The sequence below is a fragment of the Bidens hawaiensis genome, unplaced genomic scaffold (assembly GCF_021521415.1).
Source record: "Bidens hawaiensis isolate Kalapana, Puna unplaced genomic scaffold, B.hawaiensis_p1.1 tig00008043_1, whole genome shotgun sequence".
Classification (NCBI taxonomy): Eukaryota; Viridiplantae; Streptophyta; class Magnoliopsida; order Asterales; family Asteraceae; genus Bidens; species Bidens hawaiensis.
In genome coordinates this window covers 206658-220076 of record NW_027491566.1, presented here as the reverse complement: position 1 = coordinate 220076, position 13419 = coordinate 206658, and the positions used below count along the sequence as shown (strand labels likewise).

General features: G+C 34.1%; 1 protein-coding gene across 2 annotated transcripts; it reads right to left on the bottom strand.

The window, feature by feature from the left end:
• Positions 1–2576: 2576 nt before the first annotated feature.
• Positions 2577–6032, bottom strand: LOC143636765 (uncharacterized). Of its 2 annotated transcripts, none has more exons than XM_077104278.1 (3): positions 5182–5266; positions 4021–4221; positions 2577–3138 (listed from the first exon to the last, which is right to left on the bottom strand). In XM_077104278.1, the coding sequence occupies exons 1-3, from the start codon at positions 5221–5223 to the stop codon at positions 2935–2937; spliced, it is 447 nt and encodes a 148-aa protein (XP_076960393.1). In that variant the 5' UTR covers positions 5224–5266; the 3' UTR covers positions 2577–2934. The 2 variants fall into 2 exon arrangements, with proteins under 2 accessions (XP_076960393.1, XP_076960394.1); XM_077104279.1 differs by lacking the exon at positions 5182–5266 and adding an exon at positions 5608–6032 and having other exon boundaries at positions 2578–3138.
• Between the last annotated feature and the right edge of the window lie 7387 nt (positions 6033–13419).

The window sequence follows — 13419 nt, the reverse complement described above, 5'->3', positions numbered from 1 at the left end:
TTTTGTTATGTTTGTCACAATACTAGAACTAATACAAAACGCGTTGAGTTACTCGAATTCGGTCGGTTTCTGTCATGTTCGTTAAGGTATTGGAACTAAAACAAAACAAAATTTACATTCGGTCGGTTTTCGTTATGTCTGTTACCGACCGAAGCTAAACAAACCAAAAATGACCAATAAAGCGCCGCAAAGTTGCCCAATTAGGAATTTGCGGCACCAAACTTGTTATTTATATTATATAATAATTTTAGTCTGACTATTTAGTTCTTTTATGAAAATAACTATTTTATCCTAATATTAAAAAAAATCATAAAAATAAAAAATCAGTTAGAGCAATGGCATTTATTTCACTACTACAAAAGCGTTTATTAGCACCATCAAAAAAATATTTTACAATAGTGTAAAATTCAAACGTTGTATAAAATATAACCCGCCGTTTTAAAAAGAACAATTTTCTAAACCTGTTTTAAATAAAAAAAATTAGCGTTGTTTGTTGAACAAAAGTTTAAACAACGGTAAAAAAAATTGTTTTACAACGGTGTGAAGGTCAACCGTTGTAAACAAGAAGAAAGTTGGTGTTGTTTATTGAACAAAACTTTAAACAATGGTGAAAAAAAATGTTTTACAGCAGTGTGAAGGTCAACCGTTATAAATAAAGAAAAATTACCGTTTTTTATTGAACAAAGCTTTAAACAACGGTAAAAGAAAATGTTTTACATTGATGTGAAGTTCAAATGTTGTAACTAAGAAGAAAACTAACATTGTTTATTCTTTCTAATTGGTCTTTAACTCTTTAATCTAATTTTCCCTCCTACAACTCTACAATGTTTTCTTTTCCCTCATTTGAAAATTTTCATAAATTTCATTTCCCCTCTTTAACCTTTAAATATATGTTTATTTTTAAATTCTCTCATCATTTTCTCTAAATCTAATCTTCAAATTGCACACGTGTTCATCAGATTTTGTTTAAATTGAGGTAATTCATTGATTATGTTTGTAATTTCAGCTAGGGTTTACATGCGTCTTGATTTTGTTATGTTTAGATCTTAATTTACTTTATGTTTACTGATTGAAAGATTGCATCTACATAAGGTTTAACATTTTGTTGAACATATCGATCATTTGATGTCTCTGATTTCATTACATTCTTACAGATTCATTCCATCATTGTCTTCATTCTTTAAACACAAAATTTCAAATTAAACAAAGAAGCTTTTTTTTGCTATACTACACTTCAAGCATGTCTCTCGTTCTTCCACTTTTTGGAGTTTTATCCGTTTAGATAAATATATTTAGAAATGAAAGCGATATATTGTTTTTGGAGTATTTTGAAAATGAAAGAATCATAAAATTAAAGTAAAGCGAAATCCACACACCAGGTGTTTGATAAAAAGATTAAATGAGGAAGTCTATATTGTTACACCATGTAAAGGGAATGTTAGTGATCAACATTGTATGTTTGAAAATAATGCTTCAGGTTATTGCATATTATACATGGATTTTGGGAAAACAAGTTGTACTTAAGAATGACTCGGAGCTGAAGAGAGTGAATAAAAAAAACATTTAAGTAGCATTTAAGTATAACATTTAAGTATTTTTATGAACATACCCAAGAAAGAACATGTAAGTGATTATAAATAACATTTAAATATTTTTATGTTGTTTTAATCCAATGCAATATGACTTGTTAAGCCACTCAAACTAGCTTTCACATAACTTAATTTGTGTCGCCTATTTTGATTAAAGTTGTAGTCTCATGTAAATGCTAAGTGATCCATTTTCACATTTATTATAGAGTTGGTTTCTTTATGTTGATAGATAAATGACATTGTAGTTTTTTTTATGTTGTTCTAATCCAATACAATATGACTAGTTAAGCCACACAAACCAGCTTTCACATAAACTTAATTTGTGTTGCCTACTTTGATTAAAGTTGTAGCCTCATGTAAATGCTAAGTGATCCACTTTCACATATATTATAGAGTTGGTTTCTTTATGTGATATATATTCTAATATTGTTAAGCTTAGTGGAAATGATATATGTTGTTTTTACCTTTTGTTGGACCGAAGATGGACATAGTGTTACCAAAACAAGGGAATGAAGTAAGGGTTCCTTACTCAAACTGTTGAAGAATACGCAGATGCGATTTTGAATATTTTAAAAATATTTTCTGAGAAACATTTTGAACGAATGCATGAAAGTAGAAATAACATTGTATATATAGTTGCTTAGTTTTTATGTATGACTTAGACCATTTTTGTATAAATGTAAGATGATTTATGTATATAAATAAGATTTGAGGCTTTTGGTTGTTACAATGTGTTGGTAAATACAAATATAACTTTTATTTAAAATTAAAAACAAATATGGTTTTTGGGATAATCAAAGAACCGTTGATTTTGGGTAATAAAAGAACCGTTGTTTTCTTTTTATATCATTTACAACGGTCTTTTGTATATTATTTTTTACCACAATGAAGCGTTGTTTTTGGATATCATTTTCCACCGGGTTATAAATCGTTTTAAATACATTTTGCAACCAAGGTTTAAAATGGTTTTGAAACCTTTTTAAACCTCATTTAACCGTTCTAAAATGGACATTTCATGTAATAGTGTTTTATAATGCTTTTAATCCATGTGACAAGGTATGTGTGCAACAGTTGCTTATTTCACTGCAACCTGTTTTGATCCGTTACCCAACCATTCATATAACGATCTCAATTAAGGATATGAAGTTACCAAATTAACAGTCAATCGTCGAATTACCATAGTACAAAAAAAGCTAATAATCTATTACACATATATGCATATATAAAAGTTTTACTAAACTGCATCTAATTCAGTTTCAACTATTAAACTCTCATGATGATCAGCAGCTAAAACATTAATTAATGATTAAAACATGTCAACTCGTTGAAGCTTTCGAAGGCGGTTTTATCCATCTTTTTGGTGCAAATGAGGATGAACCGGCAGTGTTTGCAGCAATGGCATGATGATATTTGTATGATCATGATGCCTCTTGCGAACCATTCTAACAGGAGGATCTATAGCTTTTAGCTCATTGTTTTCTCTGTGGAGAAGCATTTTTGCTTCGGGCCTCTTGCGGTCTGATAGTCGATCATCTTGCATTCTTTCATCCTGTATATGAATGTAATTATAACCATACATAGGATTGGTCAAAAGCCGACTATTTGATATTATTAATACTTGAAATTGCATAAATGAATCCAAAACAGGGTTTTAAACGGGTCGTGTTCGTGGGTTGATGGGTCGAACTCGACACTAACCTAAAACTTTGTCATGAACCTGGAAATTGAGTTGGTTACATGAACTCGAACACAACACCAGTTTAAAGCTGGTTGACACGAACACAATCCATTTATCCTCAAACTCTAATTTATTTTATAATTTTACGAAGCAATACTCTAAAACTACAAAATCACAAAAAAAAAAAAAAATACAAATGTATTTAAAAAAATATGCTTAAACCGTAATATTATAAGAGTAAATTAAATGGATGGTTCTTGTGGTACGCTCAATTTTCGGTTTTGCCCCATTACTTTGATAAATTACTATTTTAAACCAAAAGTTTGCGGTTGCATAGTTACTCATCTTTTAAGCTTTGGCAAAATCGGAAACCAAAACTGAACTGTAAACATATCACAGGAACCATCAATGATATTTACTCATCTTTTAAACTTTGGCATAAAATATCCAATAAGTTTAAGTTACGGCACGGTACAAAACACAATTTAACAAAAGTATAAAATTAAACAGGTTAACCTGTAAACCGACCAGGTCGACCCAAAAACAACCCTTTAGCTAAATGTGTTCGTAGGTTTGACCTGAAATTGTTTAGACTAAAACTAAGCCCACTAATTTTGTATTTGATTCGTGTCTTGTTAGAAATACATACCACTAATTTAAAATCTATCTTCTAGTTTTGTTTAATAAATATCATGGAAGATTAAAAAAACGTGTATCTAAACACCATCCAAGTAGAAAAAGGGGATATATTACACTGATGAGGTTGGAAGGATGAGGCATAGGACACTGGACGGGCCGGTCTTCATGGGAGGGTTCGGTCGGGTGTTGAATCGGGTAAAAGTCATACTCGGGTTCTAAGTCAAAAGACTCGATTCCCACATTTTCAGTCATCAAGTTGTTTCTGTTCTCTCCACTGTCATCTTTAAGTTGAATCACCTCCTCTTCTTTCATTTCCTGTGAGTGGAGATAAATATCAAGAAGTGAGATTTATCTAAGAGAAAAATTCATATACAAATTTGAGAGTTTTCAAGCAACTTAAGGTAACTGTGTCATAGAGTCAAATATATAGGTCCTGTTCACGGGTTAGATATCAACACGCCTGTTTAATCAGACTTTTTCATAGATAAATTTTCACATTAATGCTCTTTAGTTGCACCTTTATATCATAAAAACATATGTGTATGTAAAACAATTAAACTCTATGACCTAATACCAGTCTCTCTTTTAACTTTGAAATTTTGGCATAAATACTCAACTAGTTTAAGTCTAGTTTAAGTTATGACATAACACAATTTTGTTTAAAATAAGTTAAACTGGTCAATCCGAACTCCATATGTTTTGCTAGATGTGCTTATGGGGTTGACCCAAAGCTAACATGGCCGTTTAGCTATACCCAAACCTATGAATTGAAATTTGTGTTACGTTCACGTTGTTTTAAAGATTTGCATCCCTAATCATAATTATACCAAAGATAAAGAAATATAAAAATACTAGTGACAAGAAAAGAAGCAGAAAGTAATTATCAAATCCCATATAGAATATCAACTTTTTATATCATAAAAATGTTAAAATATCCAAATAAGCGAACATATAGGAATGAACTTGCAACATAATCCAAGAAGGAACCCATATTAAAAATAGACTTTTTAGATCTTTAAACTAACGTAAAACATCTTAAAATGGATATAAAAACAAATATATACAAAACAACTTTCAAGATTATCCAAGAAAGAACATACCAAGATTCAACATGTTAGATCACAAAACATCTTTAAACTGGCAAAATAAAATAAAATAGACAAAAATGAAGAACCCATATCAAGAACTGACATCTTAGATCATAATAATACCATAAAACATCTCAAAAAGGCTAAAAATAACTAAAATAATCGAAAATAGACAAAAACAACTTACAAGATTGTCCAAGAAAGAAGAACCCATATCAAGAATTGACATTTTTTATAATTGTAACACGTCTCAAATGGAGTGTTGTGTGAGAAATAAAGGCAAATTAAATGGGTATATGCTAGAATTCTAGATCACCAACACAGCTTTATTTGATAATAACACAAACACAAACAAACACATTATATAAATTTGAAATTATATGAGTGAAAGGGAGAGGAGAGACATGGGGATTCTAGAAAGTAAGCATGGTATGATAATAAGTTAATAACAGACTTACAGGCCATCACCACTTTGGTGGGATGGTAAAGGCTTTGGCCTTTGGGTGAGAGGTCCAGGGTTCGATTCCTGGCATTGGCGGTATAATGTAAATAGTAGGAGGAAAGCTTGAACATTCAAAAAAAAAAAAAAAAAAAAAAAAAAAAGAAGACTTACAAGGTCATCATCCACTGATGAAAGCCCCATAACATACATCCAAAAACATCACAAAACACCACTTAAAATAAACACAAACACACAACTATGAAGCAGTGTGTGTGGATGATAAAGGATAGGGGAACTGCTAAAGGCAACAGTAAAAGAGGAACAAAGATTCCTCCTCATCATTCTAGTCCCCCCTGCTGACTACTCATCATTCTTTCTTTATTTTGGTCCTTATCATTTCCACCCAATGTTCGCGCGTGTGCCATGTAAACGTATAACCAAATAACTAGACACGTCGGGTTGCTTTTTTTTACGTGTTTTTAAGTAAAAAATTTTAGCGGATCCAAAAAAATATTTCAGGTCGGGATGGGTCACCAAAATTCCAATAACAATGTACATTTTAGGCTTCAAGAAGTATACAATGGTTTCCAAAATACAATTGTCATTGTGTCATTGTCTGAAAATATACAGTGTCGTATAACTAACAATAGAAATGTTACATATATAAAGAGTAAATTGGCTACATATGTAAAAGTTTCATATTTGGTGCCAACTTTTGAGAAACTACACATTTTATTTCAACTGTTCACTCACTCGTCACCTTTTTTTCCTTAAACGTATGGATGTTTGTTTTTTAACGTTAAATTTATAAAAAATACTATTTTGCCCTTATTTTATAACCGATTATTAAAACTATTTATCTGAATACCACATTTTATTACTAACATCTTTAAAAAAAAAGTGTGCAATCCCAAACACACAAAAGAGACATGCTTTTGCACCCCCACTCCCTCACTTTTTTTAAAGGTTTACTTTAACAACAGTGGATTTTAGTTTGAAATCTGATACATATTGCTACCTTTTTGCAAGCTCCTTGGATTTTCATAGATCCATAAAATCATTAAAGCCAGAGACAAAATCGTTCAGGCTAAATAAAACACTTCTTTGTCATCGAAGATCATCAGCTTTTGTTACCTTTTTGAAATTAGTGTTCTTAGATTTCACAATCAGATCACAAATTAAGTAAATATGATCTGTTATTGGTACGGTTCACATGTGAAAGTTGCACCTTCCTATAAAGAGAGTGACACGAGCCTGCTGCTTTACCTTTGATCGCTGTCTTACCTGAATCTAAGCTTCTTTCATTTTCAAGTGAATTTGTTTCTTGAAAATAATTGTTGTTGATAATGTTTTGTCTGTAATTATATTAGAGTGTGCAATCATAATGTTTTGTCTTATATATGTATTGCAACTTGTCTTGCCTTTTGGTTTTTTCTAATTAACAACTTTGTTACATTTAATGTAGAAAAAAAAATTATTAGTGGTGAACGGAGCGAATAGCGGAATGGCGATGCGGCATATTCTTGATGGTACATGTGGGAATACTGTCCACCTACACGGTACTACCATTGTAAGATGAAAGAGGTGATGCCGAAAGATATGTCTAGAGTACCATTAAACAATCTCAATGTACAATCTAAGAATATTTGTTTTATTTAACAATAGCAAAATTTTGGTAGGGTCAGAGGAGAGTAAGATGTAGACAGTCTTACCTCCATCCTTAATAATTTATGGATGTTAAAACAAACAAGTTGAGTCAAACTAGAATCAATTTGGGCTTGAGCTAATAAGAATATGAGTCAAGCTTAACTCTTAATTTGTTATTGAACTAAAAATTGAGTGTGTATTTATCTCATTTTTAACACCAAAAAGTTTGTAATCCAATGGTAGAGACAAAGCTTCTAATACACTAAGGTTTAGGGAGGTTGTGGGTTCAAAACACACTTCCAACAAGGGATTAAGAAATTCACATTTCAAAAAAAAACACCAAAAAGTTTGTGACTCGAAAAACTAACTAAAATAGTTGAGCTTATGCAAGAGCAAAGTCATTGACAAGTGGAGAGTTGTGACTGGAAAAAGGAAGAGCGGAAGAGAGTGTTGCAAGGGAGAATAGCAATCCTAAGATCAGGACTTAGGGAGTAATAAGCAAGTAAAACAAATGGGTAGAGTTGGATTGGCTGTCGGGTCACATCAGGTTATGTTCATAATGAGTTTTGAGTGAAAATGGATTTAGGTCCGAACGAAACATTTTAGAAAAGTATCTTTGATTTCGGTCAAAACTTGATCGCACGAAAATTATTTTACCTTTAAGTGAGTCGTTTCGAAAAAAACAAAATAGGTTTGCTCACTATATTTTAGTATTATGGTGAACTATGACATGTATTGACAGCAACCACGTTGGTTGTTGCGATGGACGTGGTTTCTATGACATTGGTGGTTTTGGCACCGGCTGGATTGGTGCCCGTGAAAATATTGGAGATTGTGTTTATGGCAACGGTTAGGAGGCATCGACAAAGAAGGTGGTTGGGGAGAGTGGTGTAGGTGACACTTGATAGGTAGTGGTGAATCAATAGTTGAGAGTATCGCGTGTTCATTTAGACTCGTTTTCAAGTCAACAACGACCCACCTCTTAATTTGAGATGAGCCATCACTTAATTTAAAATGACTTATTGACCCAAAGCAACTTAGATGTAATATTCTTTTATACAAATCAACCCAACTTGCCACGGCGTATGGGTAACAAGACATAAGACAAGGGAATTTTTGGATTGGACTTTGGACTTTGGAGGTTAAAGAAGTGAATTTGGGGTATTTAACTTTGGGTTTCATTTGTTAAATGGACCTTCTTTGTCTAGTATGTTTGAACTAATTTTATCGTGTCAAAACTTTATTGGGCCAATTAGCTTGGAGAGTTGAATTAATTACCAACCCTACTTATATCAGATTTATGAGTTTAGAGTTTAAAGATCAAGTTTTTCTATAAATGGAAATAAAAGTGAGAATGATAAGAATGATTTTTAGCCACACAAAAAAAACCTCTCAAAAATTTTTTTTAAAAAAATAAATAAATAAATCATAACTCAAAATTTAATAAAAAACGAAAAATGTAAAAACACAAAAATGTTTCCACCGCTTATCTCGTTCCTATAAAAAACACAATGTTAAGTGAAAAAAGTCGTTGCTTCTTTTTGTTTTATATCTTTATCATTACCATTTATTTTTCATTCACTCACAAACACTTTCAAAATATATTAAAAATTATAGGTCATGAATAATAATTTTTCAAATATATAGAAAAATCACTGCATTTCTCTTTCATCCAATCACAACATCCTAAACCACTCCCTATATTATAAAAACTTCACTAGAATATTTTGATGGATTAGATATGAATGCTCTTACAAAGATTCCCTTGCAAGTTTTCTATCTAAAGGTTTTATAGAGTGGTTCCTCACTTTCTTCAAAGCAAATTCAAATTTCAAACGGCTTCTACATGGTCAACGAGAATTCAAGAATGAATCTTGAAAAAAGTAAATAGTGTTCAATGATTCTGGAATCATACCTCTTGGTGGTGACGGCCACTATGATAACAATATGATGAAGAAGGTGAGCATGACAATAATTAGTTCTTAATCTCTATCTGACAATCAAAGGTAACCCTAATTTTACTCCCAATTTTTTTTCTGGTTGACATGATCCCTCCTATTTGCCACTTGCTTTGATTCTACCTACTTTAAATCTTATTTTGTTTACGCTCTGCAAGGCATCGTTTTAAGATCAACGAGCTAAAGATGGTGAAGAACGAACGTTCAAGTTCAGCATAAGCAGTAGATAATTATGAGTTTTTTCAATTTTCTTTTGAATGTCCTCAAATTGTATTACTATCAAGTTTCTTCAAATTTTCATCAAGTAAAGATGTGTTATCCTGCTTAATTCAAGCTCTGAATATCAAATGTTCATTAATTAGAGGTACACTAGATTTAGGGTTATGAATTTTTATGGTCGGGTGAAAGTCGTGTATATTATTATATTATTTGTTTAATTTTAGTTTAAATATTATGTGAACTTTGGTACTTCAAGCGTGTTTATGTGTTTTAGGATACTTGACATTAGGGACGCTTATCGGGATGAATTACGGGCTCGGAACGAAGATGTAGAAGACTCATGATGATTGGAAAGCTTTCTTATGAAAAATAAAAGAAGAAAAATAAAGTGGATGTGTCAGACACCCTTAGCGCGGCGGGAGCTTAGAGAGACTCTAAAGTCTCACATTAGGAAAGTAGACCTTAGCGCGGCGGTAAGGTCTCACCCCTGGACTTTAGCGCCGCGCTAAAGTCCTCTAGACGGGAAATTAAAATCTAACTCTATTATATTGAGTTTTCAGCCCCCATTCGAGATATCTTTCATTTCTTCAACCAAGTACAAGCCCTAGGACGATTTTGCATCATCTCGAAGCCTCCGGTTCGTCCGTTCATCGAATGCTTTCATCCTCTCATCAGATAAGCGAATCATTCGTGATGCCGATGTCAGGCTAAAACCATTGTATTCACTTTAGGCTAGGGTTTTGTGTAAACTAACTTTGATCAGATTCGATGTTTTGAATGAGTATGAACTTGATTGATTGTTTTTAATCTTGTTTTACATTACGAATTGATTGTTTAAACAGTTTATGATTTTGATTGTCAAACTTTGCATCACTTTTCTTGTGTTCATCACATGTAGGGTTAGCTCTTATGTCATTGAACCAATAATCGTTAGTCATTGCTTATAACTGATTTTCATATTTTAAACTAGTAATCGGGTAAACCGGAGTTCAGTTGTGTCAACAATTCGGTTAGGGTATCATTTGTCCTCACAACCCAACTGTTAGGTTTAGTAATTAATGGGCAATTAATCTTAAAGAATCTGTGATTAGTCGGTCATCACTTTACCTGAACCTGAAGTGAATCTTTCTCTCATAATTGTTTACAAACTTTTCCAAGTAATCATGTGTTCTTATAATCATCTTTACAAACTGGTTGACATCGACTGTCCGCCTAAAATAATAATTAATAATAATGAACTTTACTTGCACTTTCCACTGATTCCCTGTGGAGACGACCTTACTTACCCGTACTAGTTATAGGTATTTAAGCGTCATAAATACTTGTTTTTGATTAGAGTACAACATCTACATCAAAATGGCGCCGTTGCCGGGGAATCAACGCGCAAAGTGCTAGTTTAGCTTGGTTTTTAGTTTTTTGTTTTTGTTTTTAATTTTTCTTCGTTGATATTACGCGGGGTGTTAGTGTTTGTGTCTGTGCAGGTAACTTCACAAGTTGATGCAGGCAAGATATTCCTGTGAGAAAGAGTCGCTCCAGTTTGATCCCGAAATTAAGAAAACAACAAGACGAAACTGAGCAGCTCAGAAACCCATATTGAACCAAATACCCGAAATTATAACACCAAAAGAAGATACCATGAGTAACCGAAACAGAAGAGACCCAAATGTTTACCAACCACATGACCAAGAACAACCAGTTGCCCAAAACCAGAATGTTAACCGTGACAGAAACCGCAATCTGTTCAACCAAAGAAATGCTAACCGTAATCCCGGGAACATGGATGAAAACTTGTCAATCAGATCAGCTCCAGTGAACCATCAAAGACACAATGATTTGAGAGTGGAAAGACCCGAGATTGATCGTGATCGTGCACGGGTGGAAAATTGGCACATAGGGGACGATTTTGGTTTCGATTCTGAGTATGAGGAGGAGCGTAGAGATGAACAGGGGGGTCGATATCAGCAGCAAGATCCTCGTGATGAACAAGAAATTAGACAGAATCATCCAGAAAATCAGAGAGATCGAGCACCAAGACGACAACAAAACTATAAACAACCGTACTATGATTGTGATTATGGAGTTCCAAGGGCATTTGTTCCACCACCAGTCAGAGGCGTTCAAATCCACTTCATTCCACAAGTGGCTACGAATCCTCTACCGATCATCATTCCAGTCAGACGTCGAAGAACTTTTTCAGTAAGGCAAAACAGTTTAACGGGATTACCGACATTTCATTGAAAGGTTACAGAAGAACCATACTTACACTTGAGTGACTTCAACTCGATATGCGCACTCATCTCGAGTCAAGGTTTTATTGCGGAAGAGGTGAAGATGGTAGTTTTCCAGTTCAGTTTGAAAGACGCGGCAAAGCAGTGGTTTCTGTCGTTACCATCAGCTAGTATTTTCACTTGGGGAGACTTGGCACAACAGTTTTTAGACGAGTTTTACACTCCACAGAGGCCCGCAACTACATTCGAAACTTTCAGCAGATCACCGGTGAAACTTTTTATGAATCATTCCAAAGGTTTAAACGATTGTTGAGGACTTGTCCACATCATGGGATTGCCTTATAGGAATTGATAAAGGCATTCCACGATAGTCTCTCAATTGATGATGTTTGTGACCTTCAAGGCACCACGAATGGATCTTTTCTTGCAAATGATGAAAACGAGGATTGGGGACATTTGGAGATACATGCGAGTAATCCAAAGAGACAAGCATAGTCGAACAGGATGTCAAAAAGGTCAGTGGTAAAAGCGGTTGAAAGTCATGGATCTGAAGATAGAATGGATAGACTGGAAAAGAAGATGGATAGGTTGTTGGTTGCAGGTGTACAAGGAGCTCGAAAGTCGAGGAAAACAAATCCGGTATGTGAAGGTTGTGGTGAATTGGGACACGAGGTTGCGAGTTGTGGGGTTATGCATGATGAAGAAACTGAAGAAGAAGAAGAAGAAGAAGAAGAAGAAGAAGAGGTCAACTATGTGCAAGGTGAAAAGAAATACAACAATACGAGTTTCAAATACTTATTATCCGGGCCTCAGAATTCATCCAAACTTTAGTTATGGAAATCCGATCATGCAACAGAACCCGAATGTTCAGGGTAGTTTTTAGAAGACAGGCTATCAGTCGAACCAGAAACAATATGGTAATAGTTCGGGCAGCGGTCAGAGTGGGTACAATCAGAGAGATTCTGGGGGTTACAATAAGGGTTATCAAAAGATTTATCAACAGGGGCAATGGAATTCTTCGGGTAACAAGAGGAGTCACTTAAGGATGTAAGGGAGTTATTGAAACAAATGAAGGCAGATCAAGAGACTCAAAATAGAAATCAAGAGACTCAGAATAAGGCATTGAATCAGAGGTTGGAGCTTCAAGAGAAGGAAAATGCTGCGAGAGATAAACAGGTGAGTCAACTGGCAGAAGAAATGGCAAGCCTAAAGAGAAATCTATCTAGACTACCAAGTGACACCTTGAAGAATCCGAGCCATCAAAGTAGTAGTTCGTCAAACTCCAAAAATGCACACGTTAGTTCCATCACAATCGAAGATAATGTGGAGAATGACACGGTTGAAGAATTTGAAATGGGGGAACCACTCATCCCTATTCAGTTTGGTGAGTTCAAGACCACCAAGGCACTTGTTGATTATGGTGCTAGTGTGAGTGTTCTACCGGGGAATGTGTATGACCGGTTTGATTTTGGGCCTTTACAAGAAGTTGATACCACCTTGGTGTTAGCTGATTTCACTCTAAGACGACCCCGAGGGACGCTGATTGGTGTTGTGGTAAAGGTTGGTGATTTTTACTGTCCTGAAGACTTTCTTGTTCTTGATTATGCACCAACTGAGAAGGAAGAAGAACCCCGGGTGATACTGGAAAGACCGTTTTTGGTGACATCAAATGCTCAGATAAACTGCCGAGACGGAATAGTTTGCATGACCTTCGGTAACCGTAAGTTAATTTTAAGTATATTTTTAAATTCATATGATTATTCTTATGAAAATAAATATTCTAGGTCATGTGCTACTAATGGGTGTCTTTCTCATGTAAGTGAGAATGACACCAAAAAGGAGAATAGTGTTGTTTTTGACAGGTCTAAGCGTGAGAAAGAGAAGGAAGAGTTGAATGCGGTGGAAATTCAAAGGGGGGAGCTTATTAGTTC